The 21391-nt window shown below is 39.5% G+C and overlaps 1 protein-coding gene across 2 annotated transcripts in view; it reads left to right on the top strand.

Moving 5' to 3' along the window:
* The first annotated feature begins 243 nt into the window (after positions 1 to 243).
* The window catches only part of MTRR (5-methyltetrahydrofolate-homocysteine methyltransferase reductase), a 29273-nt gene continuing 8125 nt past the window's right edge, over positions 244 to 21391 (top strand). The window contains exons 1-9 of one of the 2 annotated variants that reach the window (XM_059836042.1): positions 244 to 299; positions 1264 to 1399; positions 4146 to 4327; positions 7642 to 7795; positions 9839 to 9956; positions 11003 to 11369; positions 14343 to 14465; positions 16101 to 16254; positions 19913 to 20001. In XM_059836042.1, the coding sequence (XP_059692025.1) occupies positions 4184 to 4327; positions 7642 to 7795; positions 9839 to 9956; positions 11003 to 11369; positions 14343 to 14465; positions 16101 to 16254; positions 19913 to 20001 (1149 nt within the window). In that variant the 5' untranslated portion in view covers positions 244 to 299; positions 1264 to 1399; positions 4146 to 4183. The remainder of the gene's footprint in view (positions 300 to 1263; positions 1400 to 4145; positions 4328 to 7641; positions 7796 to 9838; positions 9957 to 11002; positions 11370 to 14342; positions 14466 to 16100; positions 16255 to 19912; positions 20002 to 21391) is intronic. The other variant, XM_059836043.1, reaches the window with a different exon arrangement.

Here is a 21391-nt window from a genome sequence, read left to right on the forward strand (position 1 = left end):
TCCGCCGCTGGGGGCACCCGGCGGTGCCGGGGGGCGAGCTGCGGGAGCGCGGGGAGCCTCACCTCCGCCGCCATGACGGGCAGCGCGGGGGCTGCCGGGAGCTTCCGGCGCTCTCCCGGCGGGCACCTCCGGGCGCCGGCAGCCGCCGCCTTCCCACGCGGGGCCCGGCTCACCTGACCGCGGCCCGACCGCCTCCTCGGCTACTGGCGGAGGTCCGGTGTGGCGCAGGCGGTGCCCCGGCGGGTGCGGAGCGCAGGCTGGCGCGGGTGCTTTGCCTCGGGAGCCGGATTTGTCCCCGTGTACGTATTGATCAAGCGCGTCCTTCGGCGAAAGTAACCCCCTTCGCCGCAGGTTGGCGGCGGATAGGCGCTCTGAGGGACAGCTGTGGGGCCAGGCGGGAGGCGAGGTGCGGCCCGGCCCGGCGGCGCTGGCTCTCTGGGCGGCTTCTGTTGCTGCAGCAGCGTTCAGGCCTCCGGTGTGGACCTGGCTTTAGCTTCCTACCGTCCTTCTTCAGGGAGAGCTCTCCCCCTTCCCAGCCGGGTGTCGGTTGGCCCAACCAAACTTTTCTGGTTGGAAGGTCGGCACTGGGCCGTAGAGGGTTTCACAAGCTGGTTTCACTGAGGTTTTTATGGTTTTTATATTTGGCTTGGTCGTAGAGTGACAGTGATTCTGAACAAGTCACTAACTGTTGAAAAAATGGCATGGGAATGGCTTCATGGTTCTGAAGGCACGGTCCCACAACCCGGTTTAAAGCCATGCAGAAGCGTGTAAAAACCACTGCAGAAGTTTCTTGCTTTTTTTATCCTGTCCATGGCCACGCAGTTTGACATTTTTGACAGACCAGGTGTGTGAAATAGGTAGTCTGGCCTTATGGTACAGCTATGTAATTGCTAGGCCCAGCACATTTAGCTCTGTGAAACTGTGTGGCTGGCATTCATAGATGGCTTGTTTGCTCCTACAGTGTGTTGATCTATGGAGCTGATGGACTCGCTGTTAATCTTTTGTTCACTCTTAGTTTTCTGAGTACTGCATCAGACAAGCTATAATTTGGAATTTCATCCTTAGTTTCATTTTAAGCCCTGGTTTGAGCCAGCAAATCCTGGGTTGTTTTCCCAGCTTAAACATTGTTTTGTTTTTTGATGTGTGACTACCAACACATCAACTTGTTAAAGGCTGCTGGTGTGGTAACACTATTAAAGTTAGAGGGATTCTCTAGAAAACTCAATAGTCAAGAATAACCATTTATTTCCCTCTTGATTTCAGTTGAACTCCTATCACATAAGTGGAAGTGGCATATTGTCTTTGAAGAGTGCATAGTGCAGCAAAGCGAGAGCAATGTGGGCAGTATGTTCATCTGAGTGCAAATGTGTTCCTGGTTTATGATTGTGTTCATCTGCAGGTAGGCATGACTAATTTTCCTTTCTTTTAGCAGGCATCGCTTGATCAGTTTGTGCATTAAGTTCTTCTGGTTGATGACAGACAAAAGATGCTCTCACAAGGAGAAACTCCTCAACTTGTGTAGTTTAGATCGAATTAGGATCAAAGGAGTTTATTGATCTATTAATGACAAAATTAACTGTCAGGCAGTTAATTTAACTAGCATTTAATCAGTTAATTGAACTATATATTCAAGATTAATAGCAACAACACAACAGATAGAATACTAGGCACTTAGAAAATGTTAATAAATGCCTACCAGTATTTAAACAGCCTTCTATATCTAATTCCAAGGAATTGTCTAATTGTGGCCTCCCCCTTCCCACAGGCACACATTCGTGCTGTTACATACACACATAGTCCCCTCTCTCAGGAGGTATGCATCTGAAGCACGATCCCCTCTTCTGGCTGTATGGGTTCTCTTGTTTACACACGCCTTCTGTGGGAGATGTGGTTGCTCTAACTTTTGTGTCTCTATGCAATCTACTGGTCCACACACAGTGAGAAAGCTCCCCTGCAAGTTCAAATACATACACCCAAGATGTGGGTAGCTACTTTTTGCACCCTTTATTGTTACTGTACTAGCTGGAGTGGAAGCAGCTCACAGTGTCTTATGGGGAGACTGCTCTGCTTGGCTTAGGCAGAGGTTACGGTGCTGTTTGGACAACATCTGGCCATGTCAAACAACATCGTGACTGCTGTTCTTTCTGTTGCCCTCTTCTCTCCCCCTGCTACTGCAAATTTTCATGCTTTTCTTCTACATCTTCTCAAGCTGATTTTTTTGTTTGAAGTCTGTTGGTAATCCCCTGGCTATAATGCTGGCAGCTTACCCCTCAGCTTTTTGGGTATAGAAGGCTTCCGTGCTATGGTGTGGTCCCAGTGGAAAACTGATTATCTTTCTCCCTTTCTGAGGTATGAGAAAGAATGTAGTAATGAAACGCCGCTTCATCATCGTTGTTTTTCTCCATTTATAGTCAGGCATTGCCACCTGCTGACAAGAGAACAATTAGGGTGAAAACATAGCACGTGACTAGGATGAATCTGTATTACTACAGGGATCTAAGGGTATTTAAACTGTATTTAAACTATTTCATGTGAATCATCATAATTTGTGTGTCATAAAATTTCTTTGTATTTCCTTTGGAAAAGTAGGGTAAAAAATAATATTGTGGATTGTTTTGGAGTATGCGTATTCTGTGCATATGCATATGAAGCCAGTTGTTTAAATGAATTTATTTAAAGTGACTGTTAAGGTAGTTATTAATATTTTTAGGTAATATAACGTAATAAATTGAAAGTGAAAACTATAATGGAAAATGTCATAGAACAAAATACAATGAAAGCCTTAAAATCTTCTAGTAATTGCATTTTTCATGGAATTCACATATGGTGCAGGCACTGTACTCTTAAGAAGCTATCACTTAGTTTTACCACTTTTGATTAACAAGTATGCTTTAAAAAAAAAATTCTAATAGGAGAAACCTTCCACAATATTGTGGGGAGAAATATAATGCCATATCAATAGAGTGCAGTATTCTTATACAGTTGAGCTATGATTGTTTTCCCTTGAGAGAAACAGGAAAAAGATATGTCTCAAATTACTTAGCCATGTGTTTCTGTAAATCAGTGTGTGGCTAGGACACTGAATGCTTTCTGTAGTTGAATCCATGTGGGAGCAATAGGTGAAGTACAGCAAAGTGGGGCCCAGGCATGTGAAAAAAAAATCTCAAGTTGGGAACTGAAAATTACTGAGTTGTAATTGTAGGTATTTGAGTTCTACTGCAGCTCCCTAGCAGTGGCAAAATATTGACAGAAAATTAATTTGTAATATACACACAAGAGACATTCTGCTTATCTATCTTATTCATTGCTTCTTGAAGTTGTCCTTAAATGTGTTGTGTTCTGTCTGTGTCAAAATCATGAAAGAAAACTTCTTGCATTCAAGCTTTCATGGGACAGATGACTGGATAAGGATATGCATCTCATTCATCCTACTGCTTGCCAGACTCTGTGAGGGAGTGGCATTTTACATTACAGCAGATTTCTCTAAGATGATTTCTTATTTTTAGGAAAAAAAACCCTAAACAGTCAATTCTGTAGTTGCACTTGTGTAAGAAGCTCCTTTTTGAAATATGAAATGAAAAACAATGTTTGTGTTCTAAAATATAGACATAGTGGACAGTAAAGCATAAAGGCATTTGGGCAAAAAGTACTGATTTCAGAAAAGAAGAAACAGAGAATTTTAATTTTTTTTTTCTCAGGTGTTGTAGTTTGATGTCACCAGGTCTATGTTTTGTTTTGTTTTGCTTTGTTTTGTTTCCAAATACATCTCAGAAATGTGACCAAAGCAGTCACTGACTTAAAGTAGAAAGTATAACTTACATAATAAAAAAAGTATGTATTTTCATGAAACTAGTTCCTCTATTATATTGTTTACAAACTAGATTCTCGATACTGGGGATATTGCAATGTTACTGCAACATCAAGGCAGTACAGCACATATGACCAATACCACGAGTCCTTCGCAACCTGGCCTACAAAGCTTGGAAATGAGGCATCTACTCTGAAGAGAAGCCCCTTCTCACAACCAAGTTAAACACCAATACTGCTATCCTCTAAAGTATCTCTTTTTAACCTAACAAAGCAAAATCTTGCTGTTCTGCATGCAATAAATTTACTTTTTTTTTTTCTTCTTTTTTCCCCTGCAGTGTCTTTAAAAAAAAATAAAAGTGCTCTGTTTTGGGAAATGTGCTGTGATTTAAAAAGGAGGTTTTTGCTCCTCTATGCAACACAAAAGGGGCAGGCAAAAGCAATAGCTGAGGAAATATGGCAGCAAGCAGGTGCCCATGGACTTGAAGCTGATATGCACTGTATAAGTGAAATGGACAAGGTGAGGTACTCCATGCTGTTTTGAAAAATAGGTATTTGAGAACTGCATTTTTCTTCATGTGCTTGAATGGTGGCTGTTAATAATCATGAAGGCTGAGCACATGCACCTGCCTAAAATATACCATCTAGTTTTAAGTTCTTGTTTCTTATGAATCAGTAATTTGGACCAATACTCACAGACGCTTAATAGCCTCTGCTAAAGGTATGTCTTTCTTGTGATTTTTCTTATTAGAACAGTAAATGAATATATCTTTGATCTCTCTTCTAACAACATTGCAGCGACTTCTTGAAAACTATTTATGTATGCAGTAGTGAATGAATTCTGTATTTACTGGTCATCTCTCTTGTTGTTAGAAATGACACAATTATTTTTCTTCTGTTGTTTTTTGTGTTGCATTGAGGTCCTGTGTTCTGTTAACCATGGGCTCCATAGAGTCACAGAATCACTACGGTTGGAAATGACCTGTAAGATCATCAAGTCCAACCATCAACTAACACCACCATGCCCATTAAACCATGTCCCTCAGCATGACCTGGAGCTTTTGTGGGGTCTTCTTGGGTTTCTTAGCATATGCACTCACTCCAGTTCACACTGAAAACACTCAAGTTACATTCCAGAAAGAAATAAATAGTGTGGCTGGAGCGAAGAAGCGGCTTTTTATTATTTGCTGTTATACAAGGGTAGGGATCTGAAAACTGTTAGTGTCCGTCTGTAACTAAAAGCAATATGGACTGTAATTTCCTTCACAAAGTACTTTCAACTGTACATCCTCAAACAAAAACATTTAAAAAACCAACCAAACAAAACTTGATAGCCTGGTATTTCATATGAGATGAGCAGAAAATAACACCTAAAAGAGTTTTTTTCCATGCACTTGAAAATGTGAGAAGTTTATAAAAACAATTTAGTTTCCTTTTAGCAAATTGCTTTCTTGGGGATACGCTACATGTTGGGTAGCTGGACATCTGCTTTTGAATGAATGTTCACTGAGTATGTCGTGAAGAGACTTTTATGCAGCCAGCAGGGAGTGTGAAGATTCTCCTTGTATTCTTCCATTTCATTTCTTCTGTGTTGACAGGTTTGGAGATTAGTTTCAGGAAGGCGGTAGGCAGGATATTTCTAGCCCTGTTATTGGCCTGCCACTTGAATAGATCTATTTTGTCAAATTTGGCAAGACAACTCGGAGCTGTGAGTTATGTGATGAGGTGGAAAGATGTACTGAATTGAGAACCTGAGAATTGGGCACTGAGGAAAAAAGTAATTTCTGCAGCTTTGTAGATTTCATCACTTAAGCTTTTTCTTACCCTTCACTGTAAATAAAGAGAACTTCTAGAAGCTTAAGTGTAATTGGGGAGGGGAAGGCAGGGTGGCATAATGTACTGGAGCAAGAGCTTGCTTGAGTTTGGTGGGGCCTCTTGTGAAGTCCTTTGGGCATGTTAGATCTGAGAATTTATTCCACGACATGTGCAGTTCAGAAAGATGTGTGTATATGCTTTAGGCGAGGAAGTAAGAGGTTTCTGTTTTGTCCATATTTGTCATTTAGAAGGCCCGTCTTTATGCAGCTGTTGGGTATTTTTCAGACCTTGTCATCGCTTAAAGGGATTGCTGTGAAGGTCTATGGATGGACTAGGTGGCTACAGAGTCAATAGTCATAATGTGATCCTGTTGCCATACAAAAATGAATGGTCAAATACTACTCAAGTCTCAGGAACACTTTCCAAGTAGTGTCTCTCACCTACACTCTCCTAGGTGAGAAAAGGTCATAAATCTTTGGTTGGTTGCTGTGATTGCTTTTTATGCTTGATGAAAGACTGAAATGAAGTGGAAGTGAGGCAAAAGCGGTAAAATAGGAGGCTGAATGGAGATCATCTTGGGTCACAGTGCATGTAGTCAGCCTTGGTTGAGTTATTTGAATAAGCACATTTGCCATGGTACATGTTGTTCTGGATAAGATGTATCTGGGTGTCTGATCCCATCCTCTTCCTTCAGCAATCATTCACAGCTTGAGCAGGCTGCTCACTGTGGCATTGCTGTCCTCAGGTGAGGAGTACTTTTGAAGGAAAGAGAAAGAAGGGGACAAAGATGTAAGTCTAAGGATATAGGAAGAAGTGGATGGTAGAGTAAAAAAAAAAACGTAATTGTGTAACGTTCCTGTTGGTCTAGTGATATATCAGACCTCACAGTAATTGACACAAATTGGCAGATAGTCCCACTTGGGGCATGGGGTGGGACTAGGTGACCTTTAGAGGTCCTAAACTCCTAAACAAGGTGTCCATGATTCTGTGGAGCTGTGTTTCACATAGGTCGCCAGCTGTCCGTGTGATTCAAAACGCGTAGCCCATAGGGATGCTGTGAAAGAGCGTGTTGTGCGGGTGACCTGACAGATGGCACGCTAGCACAGTGCTGCAGCCCACTATCGGTGGAAAGCTGGAATAAGCAAAGAAACAGAATGCTTTTTACTTGAAGTAATGAATGGTTGCATAAGACCTGAATTTATGGAACTGATGCACAATCCCAAATATAGGCAGTTCTTGTCAACCTGGTATAATGGGAATAGCTCCCATAAAACTGGGGGAAATGTGAAAGAAGAGTATTAGCAAAGAGGAGAAAAATTAATTGGGGACAGGGTGAAGGGGCCAAAATGAATCAGACTGTAGAGCACGGTGACTGATTATCTCTGTTCAGAGCTACCTCAGGTCCCCCAAAGCACAGGGGTGTTTTTGTGGCAAAGACAGATGTAACATGGAAGTTATCAAGCAGAACTGAATGATCCCTAATGGAACTTAGAAATGATCCCCACAGTTTGTAAGGCTACATCCCAGTTGTTTGTGTGAAATTACGGGGATTATGGCTAACTGTGCGATTGTGATTGTATATCCAAAAATACTTTTTCCACTTGACAAAGCAAATACTGTAGGAGTTCTGTATTTACACCGAGTGCAGTTGTGAAGTATCTTTGCGTGTGTACTAGCCTGCTCAAAATGCTGCCCTTCAGCATTTGTGTATGGGCTCATAGGATAATTCAGATTGGAAGGGACTTCATGAGGTCATCTTGCAGCAGGATCAGCTGAGGTCAGAGCAGGTTCCTCAGGGCTTTACCCCGTCTGGTCTTGAAAACTGCAACCAAGATTATAAGTTGCATCCCCAAAATGACTTGTAATTACTTGAAAGGCTTTCTGTGGTTTAATACACGTAAGATGAGATTAAACATTTTTCTTTGTACCTTTGGGAAAAGGAAGGGTAGAAGATAATATCTAAGGCCACAAATAGGTATCAAATGGCACCTTGTAACTTACTTGTTCTATTACTTGTAGTATAACCTGGAAACAGAAAAGGATCCTGTAGTTATTGTTATTTCCACTACCGGTACTGGAGACCCACCAGACACTGCCTGCAAGTTTGTAAGGAAAATTCAAGACACGACCTTGCCACCTGATCATTTCGCACATCTCCAGTATGGATTGCTAGGTGATTTAGTATTTTCTGTATTATTGCAGCACTTGTCAGTGAATAATTCTTACAATTTTTACTTATGAGTTAGTTGTTTGGGGTTTTTTTTTAAGTGCTTATAAAACATTTATTCTTATAACATGAACAGCTTTTTTGTGTAATGTCCTCTATGAGCAATAAAGGAAAACCATCACAGAAATTATCTGAATGTAAGCTACCCATTTAATTTTTTATAGTGTAATTTTCTTTGCATAAACAAAATATGATATAAGCTATCTATAATTGTTGTTCGTGTTAAGTCTCTATGGACTAGATGAGTTTACTTGAATTTGCAAGTAATTGGGCATTTTTCTATACAGAGGGAAAGGCAGTATAAAATGTTCTTAAAAAATAAGTTTTTAGATCATCCCATCCCTTTAAATTTGCAATATTTTTTTTAATTTTGAATGTCATACTTGTCAGTAGAAGTATGTAACTTCAGGTTAAAGATTGATATGCAAAATACAGATTTGGCAAAATGATTCTGATATGTCTTGAGCTGATGGTAAGGTCAGTTTGAATTTCCAGGTTGTGTTTAAACAAATTCCAGAAACTTCTGTTTGAACCTAGGTTATTTTTGCCTGACAAGTTTAAGCGGATAGGTACGAGCGAGGAAACTTCTGGATTTCTAGTGAGGAAATTTCTAGTGGATATATAATGTGGAAGTCTGAAATATATGCATCCTAATCATGTAACCTTTTGAGAAGACGGTATGCTATCGTCTAGTTATACAATACAGTTTGTGAAATGGTTAGGTTTTTCATAGCTGACTGAGTGCATATATGCATATATGAAGATAAGCATTGTATTAATACTGATTTTTGTTATAACAGATATTATTATACTAAGTTATAACGTGTTTTGTGATTCTAGTCTAAAAAATTATCAGTCTTAAAATGCATTCATGATACCCATTACAGCTTGTCTAATGAAGTCTTCGCTCTAAGTACCATGCTTGAAAGGAAGCAGAAGCTTTTAAAAAAAAAAAAAAAAGAAAAAGAAGGCTGTTATAAAGGAGAAGGGAGTAGTCCATTGTTAGATGGGGGATGCTAAGGATCTAGTGGTTTGAAATTGCACACAAGAAAAGGTCAGGCTGTGAAAAATTGTGATAGTTAGGATAGTGAAACAGTGGTGTAGATTACTTACAGAATTTGTGAAGACTACCTAACCAGTGGTATTTGGGATTGTTAGATAAACATCTGTTAAGAATGAGGTATGTGTGGTTGATCACTTTAGGGTGGGTCAGTGGTTTATGCGATCTCTTAAAATCGCAGCTCCTCCATGAACATACCTCCTGAATTCACTGGCTGTTTAACTGGTAACAAAGAGCATCTTCTTCTAACAGAGCATCTTCATGACTGTTAAAGGGCAGAAAACCCAATGCAGTGAAAATAACATCTACAAAGAAATCTCTGATTCCTGGGGAGGAGGATGTTAGACCAGATTCCCTTACGCACATTTTCCTACATTTCTTACTTTGTATTGTTTAAAATCACTCCTGTTTGATTTTTTTTTTTCAAGGTTCCAATATTTTTGAATTACTTTTAACACTCTCTCCCTTATGTTGTTGACATATATTAACAATTTTAACCTGAACGTGAGATAATTTCTTTTGGTAATTCACATACAGTTTATCAGTTTCACTCTTTTTCTGGTTATTTCAGTTCCTTACATTTTTCCTGTAAGAGTGGTTTTGTATTTTTTAAAAGCCTCAAACTAAAATGACATTATTCTGAAATGTGAAATTTTGAAAGCGAAGTGTTTTAAGAGAAATTGAGTGTCTTATATTTGTGAAGGAGGAACCACTTTTTCAGTAGGAAAACTACTTCCCAAAGTTTTCTACTTTGGGAAAAACACAATTTTTTTTGAAGGTCATGAAAGTGTTCTGGTAATATGCACTTTGCTATATCAGATTCTTCTGTTTGCCTGCAAGAAAATCCTGTGTCGCCTTTGCAGACCTTTGTCTGTGTAGCCTCGGTGACTGGCCAACTGACATAATTCCTCTTTCCTTGAATTTGCTAGGTCTGGGAGATTCAGAGTACACATTCTTTTGTAATGGTGGAAAGACAGTAGACCGACGACTTCAAGAACTTGGTGCCCAGCACTTCTATGACACAGGATTAGCAGATGATTGTGTAGGGTAAGAGATGAATGAATTTGGATTTTATTAGATGCAATAATTACAAGTGAATTTCGCTAAACATTCTGAACTCTTTGAAATCAGTTGAACCTGAATACTCAGCACGTCATAGGAATGAGTCCTGTCTTAATTGCCATTAAATAAAACTCCATTTTTAAAGTGTCAGCAAACGTCTGTAATGCCTGGAAAAATGGAGAGTATTTAGCAGTTTTAGAAATTAAGTAATTCAGAATAAGTGGAGGGGTTTAAAAATGTAGTCTTTTTACTGAAGCAAATAAAAATAAATCCAGTTCCCAGTATGTATGGGTAATGGGATCTCTTTCTACATACACATCAGACTTTTATCCAAGCTCACATCTTGCAGTATAGCTGCTTTAGGCAAACCCTACAATGTTTTTTAATTTTTTTCCTCTCTTCTGTAAAATATCCTTCTTTTTTTTTTTTTTAATCACTGTAGAGGAATTATGTAAGAAGGTTTTTTTGATTGCCATAGAGGAATTATTTAAGAAAACAGCTCCCTTCCTGTTATTGTTGCTCTTTCTGGCCGGTAGGCTGCAGTCTTGGCTTATTTATTTTGAACTGCTGATTATATCAGTTCTGTGCATGAGGATATGAGTCAATTGAACTCAAACATTGCCATAACCATAAAACTTGCATCTCGTGTTCTAAAATAATAAAAATGGAACATTAGTGTAAGCTATTGGTGTTGCTGTTGCACAGTGCAAAGTTGCATATTTTGCTACTATCCCTCCAACTTCGTGTCATCAAGTTCAGTGTAAGAAAATAAAAATGAGAAACTGGAAGAAGAGTGAGGCTGTTACATGCTTTAGACTCTGTAAATTTACACAGTGGTAATAACTAAAGGAAAATATTTTTTCAGCAAAAAAGTCATCTTGATAACAGCTGCAGATATATATTAAAAATGGAAAATGAATAGTGTTTTTACCTTTCATGGTCTTTTCATTATTTGTAAATTAACAGTCTAGTAAGTCACAATAAGTCAACCGTTCCTTTCTCCGTTTTTTTTTTCTTCCCTCCCTCCCCAGTTTGGAACTAGTGGTTGATCCTTGGATTAATGGACTTTGGTTTGCCCTCAAGGAGGCATTTCTATTGCAGAAAGAAAAAGAAGGCATGAGCAGCGATGCTGTTTCTAGCTCGCTCTCTGCAGCCCCTCATGTTGGGCATGAACTAAACTTAAGCTCAGAAGTACAGAACTTGAAGCTTGAAGATGAAAGAGTGAGGAGTTCTGATCTTCTGACACAGAAGCTGGTTGACATCCCTCTTGTGGCTTCAACTAGAGACACTGAACCTTCACTTGATCATTCTGTCCCTCCTGTCTCTCAATCTGCTCTTAATATTCCTGCCTTGCCACCGGAGTATATAGAGGTGGAGTTTCAGGACACCCATGGTGAGGTAAGGACTTCATTTTGAATGATGAAAGCCTCCAGCTCTGGTAGGAGCATGAGTGTATACCCCTACTTAGGGCTCAAAAGAGCAAGTGGATACTTATGTAAAAGAGATTAATGTCCCTGAAGACAGGAGGTTTCTGAATGGTAAGAGAGAGGTCCATTTATATTGTGATAATGTAGTTACCACCATATGAGTTATGGACACTGATGCAAAAGTATAATTTAGCTAAATAATAATTTGATAAAGGAATGGCATTGCAGTGCCAGGAATGGAAGAATTAAAATCCATAGTGGCTTATGTTAGGACAGTGAAAACATCTTCCTGTAGAATGGACTATAGTACAATTTCTGTTCAAATTTTTAGTACTTGCAGAATGCCTTAAGAGGGTGTAAAATTGTTCAAAGTTTTGCTGCATTTTTAATAATAGAGAAACTTGTCATTGTAAAAACATGAGCATAATTCTACTACTGAAAACAGAAGATGACCTGTAGACTGAAACCCAGTGTGCTTTTCCTATGAAGCCATGTTGAACAAAGACCTGCTATACAAAGAGAAGAATAAGCATGAGCTGATGATCATCTCCAGTTGGCATATTTAGTGTTCAAAATAAACTGGAAAGTGTGACTCAAACTTTTCTGGTTGCCTGCCAGATTGCAGAAGTTCTGGTTATCTGTGCGAGGGAGCAGTGACAGCTGGCTGCTCTTTAAGGGACAGGGAGCCAGGAGCTGAGTGTGGTAACAGCCAGCCGCATTCTCCGATACCCAAGCAATGCAAACCAGGAGGTGGTGGCCAGGATCAGCCAAGAGCGCAGATCATCAGACAAATTTGTGGGAATGAGGTAGGTCTGGAGCCAAGCTGGGAAGTTGGTCTGCAGATCCAGGTCTGGATCAAGAGCATCTGTGGCCAGCTGTGGGTATGGTTGTGGCTGAGGTGCTGACAAGCACTCCTGTGATGTAGCTCGGGCAAGGACTGAAGACCCAGGGCTGAGCTGAGATGGGGCTACTGGGCCCATGAGCAGAGGTGGGGGTAGAGTCCTCTGGTGAGGCTGGTCAGACCATGAAAGTCCATTAGTATCCTCAGGGCCCTGGCTCTCTCTCTGTTGAGAGTGTCAGTGGTAATGCTGAGGGAATCACTTAGTCTAGCTAATATAATTATGTAAGAGTGTATGAATTTAAACAATGGATAATTTTGCTTTTCTTTTAAACCTCATATTGTGGTTGGTTTTGCTCAGGTTGTTGAATCCAAATTACTGAAAGATTTATGATTTAGAGGTCCTCTTCGATTAAAGACTAATACTCGGGTTGGAAGTGGTGCTACAGTTGTTAAGAGACTCCATTTTCTTATTTTAAAGTCCTAGCATATATTCAGGCTGATCTCTGAAATAATTGATCAGGTTCTAATATTGATGCCTTAACTTTTCTGTCAACTGAAAAAAAGTAAATTTTGCTTTCGAACAGCGAATTGAAAAAGCTGAATCTGCTAATCTGGAATTCAGTGACAGATTAAAGGTTATAGTCCAGATTACAGCTATAAAGCTGGATGGTTGTCTTGAGCCTTGGAAAGAATCAAATGCAGGTTTGTTTTTTTTCCTTTGGCACTATTTTTGATACAGTTGGCTAGACCTCATCAACAAGTAGATCCCATGTAGGGTCGTGTTTGTTTATACGACACAATTCATGTCTTTTTCCAGTATCTCACATTGCAACAACCATGGGTATTTTTTGCCAAGCATAGCTGAAGCTGGCTGTTTTGAAATGCATCAACTTGAGGTTTGGATATCTCCAAAAACAGACTTGGTGCCATTTAAAGAAGACTGGGTACACAGTCTCTGTAGTTACTTATATGATCTATGTCCTGGCCTGCTGAGTCTCAGGGTTGAATTAACAAGCTGCTGCTTATTAGTAGCAGAGCAGAAGTGATCTGCATCTTAAGCCTTTGTGGCAAGTGTAAGATAATATAGTTTAGCTTAAATCTTGATCTCATTATGCCTTGAACTTGACTTGGAGGGAATATGAATGTGGACAGTTATCACAGTCCAGCTGATGCACGATAACTTGATGTGGCCCAAGCTGTTAATCACCATGTCAAAATTTTAAGAGAGTGATAAAACTTCCAACTGTTGGTCTTAAGTGATTCTCCTGTTTCCTTTTTTTAAAATAGGAAATCTTCAGATTAACCAATGTTCTCTTATTGGTAGAATAATTCCTTTCCATTTGACAGAGTAATGTTACGGACATCTGGTATCTCTCCCACCTCTTTTCAGTTTTGTCTGTATTGATCTCAAATGAAGCTTGCTGACAATAGTGATGGAGGAATGAGGGCTGTAGTCTGATCTTCAAGTGCCAGCCTTTGACAGAGGTGGTCTCGAACTATTTTTGGTGCCCATTTACAATTCTTGGGGCACATTTTCACCTGTATAGAAATGTTGTGGCATAACATGATGCTGTTTTGTAGTGTAGAGTTTGCTGATTAGCTCTAAATTTAACTAGTTTTTAAAATTCCTCGTATAAATTGCCTGTAATAGTAGCCCCATCTGCAGTCCAAAACCTTAATCTGTAAATCTGCAATGATGTTTTTAAACAGCTTCTGTTCTTACTTCTTATGACCATTCTGTACACCTAGTAATCCTTTAATTAGGCAGGAGTTTTCTGGGTTTTAACATAAATGCCACTTTCTAATTGCCTGTTTTCAAGGCAGCTCTTGAAGAAGGAAACAGCTAGCTGCATTTGATAGTAGTTTAGGCCCATTAGACTGTTCAAACCTGTAGACTTTTTATAGTTGGATATATGCCTGTTACTGCTTGGATGTGATTTTTGAAAATGTAGAGCAAAACACTCTATGTATATAGAAGATTCATGTACTTCCTCACTGTTTTGAATTGTTTTCTAAGATTGTTTCAAAAAAACCGTACCAACACTAATTCCTGTATGTCCTGATTTGCGTTTTTAGTATAAGTTTTTGTGTTCTCTTTTTCAGAATCCACATCTGTCCTCACTGATTTCAGAGGGAACAACCTTTGAAGTGCCAGTTACAAAAGCAGTTCAGCTCACTAGAGAAGATGCGATAAAAACTGCATTGCTCTTAGAACTTGATATTGCAGTAAGTTAGTGAAGGCTTTTTCTTTAGTGGGTTAAAATAAAGGGTGAAAAGCATGTGTGTTATGTATAATATAATGGGGGGAAATTATTTATTTGACTGTTTAAAAAGAAAAAATAATTCCCTATGCAACATGATGTCAGTTTACGCTGATCCATTTTGTAAATGCAAAGCTTGATTTGCTCACTGAAATGTATGACTCCATGGAAGTCAAAACAGAAATAAAGTATCAAATTAATATCCATGGAACAACAAAGAAATTGTATTGGCTGAAACACCTTTTTGAAGGGAATTTGCAGTGGAGAACGGCAGTCAGGGAATATTGAAAATGATTAATCTTTCAGTTTGTAAGTTTACAACTTAAGGAACATTCAGAAACTGTATAGTAAGTTGTGACTGCTCCTTGTGGTTGGTAATCTACACAAGTAATAATTTGACTAGTGTGATCAAGTAATAAGAATCATTTGCTCTTGAGTACTGTTTCTGCCTCTGGCATTTGTTTGCTCTGACTTCTTAACATACTTCTCAAACTGTCAGCCTCTGTTACCCTAAGTATAAAAACTGGTTTAGTTTATTCGGGGAAGATCATATTTTGTATACTGGTTTGAAGATGGAAGGCAGCGCGTGCTTGGTATTACTTTGCAAGAATTCTTTAAAAAGAAAATATGTTGCTTTTGAGTGGTTTTCCAAATTTGTAGAATATTGCCTTTGGGATATTGTGATTTTGGCAGTAACTTTTATTGGACTCTATTAGCCTAATCTGTGTCAATATCTGTGGGACATCTTTAAATCTCACTTATAAATACAGTCTATTAAGTTTTGAGCAACTGAGATGACATGGTTTTTTGCATATATTTGTGTGTATACATGTATCCTGTCATGAGCACCCACTGAAAAATTTGAACATTTTTTGCCTTTTTTTCCTAACATTCTTACCACTCTGTGTATGTAGGTCACCTCACCTGATGCATAAGGGGAGCATAATAATGCAAGTATAATTCTGTATGTTTGTATTACAGGCAGAAGCTTGAGTAAGGTTTCAGCAGTTGCTCACAAGAACCTCAGCCAACTAAACAGAATCTAGGTCTTAAGATCTTGAGATAGCTTTTAATTCTCACTGTGCTCTTCTCTTGCTATTTTTCTTTTTTTGTCCAGAAAGTAAAAACAGTTGGGACATTTCAGTCACAGTTCATCAAATAGTTTAACCAGCAAATTTTCTCTTAGTGATGATGTATCTCTTTACAAAGTTGCATTAATTATGAGGACTTCATTTCTCTGCTCTTCTCAAACCAGAAAACAAAGTACATCAGTAATTAATGATCTGGGCTAATTATATAACACATCCTCTTAATACATATTTATTTTCCTTCTGTTTAGGCTGCTCAGCAGTTCTTATTAAACAGTGTCCAAATATTTAAACCATATAAGGAAAGATTTTTCTAATTACTAAGGCTAAACCTGAAAAGAAAACATGAGTATTTAGTCTCTGTTGTGCTCCAGTGAGGTGCTAGAACAGAGTAAAAGAACATATGAGTCCATGTGACTTCGATAGTAGGAAGATTATTGTTAAGAATGGGGATGCTGTTGGCCTTGGTTTGTGATACAATTTAATAGAAATGATCTCATATTTTAAAACAGGATACAGTCTTTGACTACCAACCTGGAGATGCCTTCTGTGTAATATGTCCCAACAATGTCGATGAGGTGGAAGAACTTCTTCACATCTTGGGACTTTCTGAAAAAGGAGAATATTTTGTTTGTGTGAAGGTTAAGCAGGGCACTAAAAAGAAAGGTATGGTGTGATGCATTGGTCATGAACAAATACTCCTTTCTCTTTTGGTAGTGGTTGGTATGCATAGTTTTGAACATTTTTATCTTTAGTATTGGGACACAGCTGTCATTTCATGGAGGCATGTTGGAAGTCACAGAGATGTGTTAAAAAAGAGGACGCATAGAATGCTGCTGGTGGTTTTACTATAGATGAGTTAGCTTCTGACTGGGAACTTGAGCCTGGCATTGGCATTCATCCATCTCATTCTTCCTCTGTGCTCCTTCATGTTTATGGAGATGAGTCTTTAATCACATAACCTAATAATCCCCCACTTGAAAGTAAAATCTGTCTTTGCACAACACTTCACATAAATCTGTTTTGCTTCCTGAGAGGGCCACACTCCTGAAGCAGAAGACTTAGGGCTGCTCCAAGGTGTCTTTTAAGGGGCTTGTAGGTCTATGTGGATCTGTTCTGCTGAGTCTTATGATCCCATGCCTCAGAAGGGGTAGCTGCAGGTTCAACATATGCCTGTGCAGTGCCAGGTGGACCTGTGAGAATTACTCCTCTTGCCTTGCAATTGATGTCTTAATTGTGCTGCTGAGATGTGCCGTTAGTTCTGCAGGATGGGGTAGGGCTCTTTGTTGTTCCAGTCTGTGGGTACATCAGTTCCCATGGCGAGATTCCCTGCATCATTGAGGGCAACACAAGTTGTCTCAGAATTGGCGAGTAACTCACTTGTTAATGAGGTGAGTTTACATGACAGGCCATGTTGTAATGTATCATATGGGATGTCCAGGCCCAACTGATCCCCATCCTTGACCCCCACTCCAGAAACTAACCTCTGCTGGGAGGGGTCACCAGTTAGATTTGGTGCAGAGCCAGTATCAGTTACAGCCTGGTCCATGCACTGGGGATGAGCCCTGTGTCTGCAGGGCTGGTCTGGCTGTTATCCAGTTATCCAGCCCCACTGTGCTGAACTCCCTCCTTCTGCACGCCCTATCTTGGGGAACCCCACATTGTCCTTGTTCCTCTGGGACAGACCCCCTCCAAACACATCTGCTTCTTACCCACCCACACACCAAAAAACCCCCAAAAAAACAGTCCTAGGAGGGTCCCAGCTTTGTAACAATCTCCCTTTGGATCAGGGCTGGTCCTGAGCACCCTCAAGCTGAAGGCAGTGTCCCCCAGTCCAGGGACCAACAACCATGCACGGGCAAGCAGCAAGAGATTGGGTGGTGTGGAGGAATTTCACGGGTATGCTACTTCTCCTGTTTACACGATTTACAGATTTTTACAGAATCGAGCACATTTGCAAAGGAAGCAGTTAAAAGGGAAGAGGCAGGGAGGAGGTAATGGAGGGCCAAAAACATCAGGTCTTCATAGGAAGGTGGGCTTGAAATTTTGTCTCTCCTGAAGGCTAGTAGGTTTTTCTGTGCAAATCAGAGCCCTGCTACCTGGCTGTATAAAATTTGAATTTCTCTGTAAGTTAAAGGCAGTGTCAACAGCATGTTCAAAGTGAAGGTCTGCTTGAATAGACACAGAGAGATATTCTCTCTTTCCTGCCTACAGTAGTTCCCTTTCTTCTGCTATACTGATGTTGCAGGAAAGACATAAAGCTGCCCTAACAGGGCACTTTGAGTTCATCAATGTCGGAGCCCTTTCCATGTGGAACAGAGCCTGTATATCCAAGTGAACATAGCTTAGCCACTTGATTGTTCTTGTATACCAAAAAACCTGTCCTTCCAAGGCAAAGCTGTGAAACTTGGAATATCAGTGCTTTCATCCTATGTGTAAATAATGCAGGTTATTGCATCTCTGGCTGCCTAATGTAGCACTAATTGGGGGAAAAAAGGTGAAATTATGTGTTATTTATGCAACATTTTGCCGTATCTTGCATGTAAAATGGTATGCCTGTTTGTGAACCTTAATGAATGATAATGGAAAGGAAGATCATAGCACTGGATTGCAGCACAGAGAATCAAAGTTCATTGTTCTGCTCTTGAGTCTTCTGGGTGACCCAGAGCAAATCATGCTGACTTTTTACACTTGCCTTGGATACTTGGCCAGGACCTAGCATGTTGCTGCTGATCCACTGATCTCCAATCACGGCTTGTACACTGACTTCCACCCACTGCAGTTATGAAATTAAGTGGTTTAGGATTAAACCCAAATTCATTTCTTTGGAGCTGTGCTGGTGAGCAGAGACTCATTAACTATAACTTAATTATTACTTCTTGTTGCCAATCTGTACCAAAAAATTCAGCTCTATAATGCAGCTTTGTAATTCCTAGCAATGTTCCAGAGTTGCTTTCCTTTTGAAATGGTTGTCTCTTAACTGCACTCACATTTCTGAGGAATTTGTAATAGTTACTACAACCTATTATGGTTGTGGGTTACTGAATGATGAGAGCTGAAAAAACTGAGAGAAGAGCATGAACAGCAGGCTGTGCCTCTGCTGCATCTTCAAGGTTTACCAGGAATTGAACTGAATTTTGTTCACAGCCTCTCTTTGTTCAGTCTATGAGATCAACTGAGAGGACAAACCAGAAATTATGTGCAGTCTGGTACAAAGTTCAAATACTGGATTTCTGTAGTTGTCTTTTTTTATTGGATGTACCAGCATCCTAGGAAGAGAATTAAGTACTTGTAACATGCTGTTGGCAGAAGTTTATATAAATGTGAAAACGGATGCTTCTTTCCTGCATTATTTTTATGCCAGTCCTGTTATCTTCTAAAAGCAAATTTTGTTTTTTGTAGCAAGGGTTCAGTCAAGTAATGCTGATAAGAAGAGGTAATTTAGCAAGTTACATAGGTATATTCTTGGAGCAAAAATTCTGTAGTATTAAAGGGCTCTTGAGCATGGAAAAAAAGCATAGTAAGACTCAGTAGCTAGATGTCAAAGCCAAGAAACGTCAAGAGAAGTCCCAACATGCAAGTTCGGTCTATAAGGAAGCAATCTGGGACCTGCAGAGCTTATTAATTAAAGGTGTTTTGTCACAGAAATGCTCTTATATTGCTGTTGGGGTTAACTTAGAATAGCCGCTTTAGCATGGTATGGCATGAGGCTGATAAGCCTGACTGCACCCTAGCTGACTCCATGAAGGGATAGATGGGATGTCAGTGTACCTCCTTCCCAGAAATGGAACCTGTAGAGAGTACAGGAGGGATTATTTTCTTGTGTGGAAACCCCTTGGATCTGCTGGGCCTCAGATGCTCTAGCTTGGCGCTGGCTGCATACACTTTTGGTTAGATCATCAGAAAAGTTCAGTGTGTTCTGATTTTCAGGAGTGCTTACTGATAGAGGGGGGGAAAAATGTGGATGTTCCTTTTCCTGGTAAGCATTCCTCTGAATTTCTTCAAGATAGAAAGTGGCAACAAAGCCTTGAGTGGTTTAGCAATGAAATTTATTTGAACACTCATGTATTATAGTCCTCTTCTTGTTTCCTGCTTTCCTGATAAGTTTCGACTTTTAGCTGGAAAATTGTCATTGATACTTCATTGGAAAACGGTCTTGCTGTTTAGTTTGTAATTTTCACTAACCAGCTGGGGCTCAAACATACAGAATTGAATGCAGTTTAACTCTCTTGTATTTCTTGAAAGAATAAGCACTCTGTGATGCCGTTTTTGGATGTTAATAGATGCACATTCTGTTTTCTTCTTTTTTTTCCCACTGAACTAGGAGCAGCTCATCCACAACACATCCCTGAAAGAAGCACTCTGAAATTCATTCTAACCTGGTGTCTGGAAATAAGAGCAATTCCCAAAAAGGTGTTCACGTGTTTGTTGTTTTAAAGAGAAATCCTTAGTAATTCTATGCTATATGGGCTCTTACAGATCTACCCCTGCTTTGTGTGTAGTTACCGTGTTTCCTGATGAATAAGGATTGCCAGTTTGTATGCTGCTGTTTGTACTTATTCTGAGAAGTTTCACTTCTGGTACTCTGTCTGGCAAACTGTGAGATACTGGAATCTCTATTCCCATTCCGCAGTACCTTGATTCATAACTAGTCTGGAAGTAAATAGAAAAGTATTAGATATTTGGTGCCAGATAACTGTAAGGCTGACTGAACCTGACCCCACAGGCATTTTAGAGAAATCATTCTTTCTAATCAGAGGGAGTCATATCTGTCAAGTTTTGTCACTGAAAACACGCATGTTGCTCTATGCAAACATACCATAATATCTTCTAAATTATTTTAAAGCTCTTCTTTAGTACTTCAGTAACCTGCTAGAATTCGAAGAAAGATTTTTTGTTTGTATGGCATTTGTTCTCACAACGTGTGACTGTTATTTTCCTTTCATTCTGTGCCTGCAAAAAACTGGAAGCTTGAAACTGGAATGCATGTGTATTTCTGGTATTGTCAAAACACATTTTAAAGATAACTTTATATGAAGGATGAAGCTAAACAGTTGTGTTGGCTGGATCTCTAACGGAAATCAGTTTTTGGAAGGACCTTTTCACTCAGTTCAGCGGATTTCGCAGCGGAAGAGAATCTTCCAATTGTTTCAACCTTTTCAAAACTGCATTTCACAATTTTGAAAATTTTTCTCCACAGTAAGAGTAGGCAGAGAGTGCTGGCTGGGGAGTATCGCCCAAGCTAGTTTTTATAACCTATCTGCTTTATTACCTTGTCTGTGTAGAATGTGCTTTATGTAACTCCATACTCAAAACTATTGTCTGGAAGCTCAGTGTTTGAGAACACTCAAATTACTTTCCAAGTATTCTTTTGAGTAGAATATGTCATCTGATTGGACTTTGTGTTTTGGATCACTTTTCTTTTATGCACTGTGTCTATTTCCACCTTGCTTTTGGAAAAAAAAAACTTGTAACTATTTACATCTGATTTTTACTTTATCTTACAATTCTCAATTTAATTTTCCCTTAAGAAAGGCTTGTAGTACCATTACATAGGCATAAAGTATGGAATAAAACATCACAGTGACATTTACATGACTTACTAAATACTGTATTTTATTTACAGTAATACCTCTTCTAAGACTTTTTGTTATTCCTTCCCTGGCTTCTGTAACTTAGCAAATGGTGTTTTGTCTTGAATTAATTTGTGTTATGGAGCTGTTTACTTAACTGAAGTGCAAACACATAAATAAGAAAGCCTTTCATAAATTCAGGATTTTTCAGGGAATGGCTTGTGCCTATT

This window comes from Gavia stellata, chromosome 3, assembly GCF_030936135.1.
Source record: "Gavia stellata isolate bGavSte3 chromosome 3, bGavSte3.hap2, whole genome shotgun sequence".
Taxonomy (NCBI): domain Eukaryota; kingdom Metazoa; phylum Chordata; class Aves; order Gaviiformes; family Gaviidae; genus Gavia; species Gavia stellata.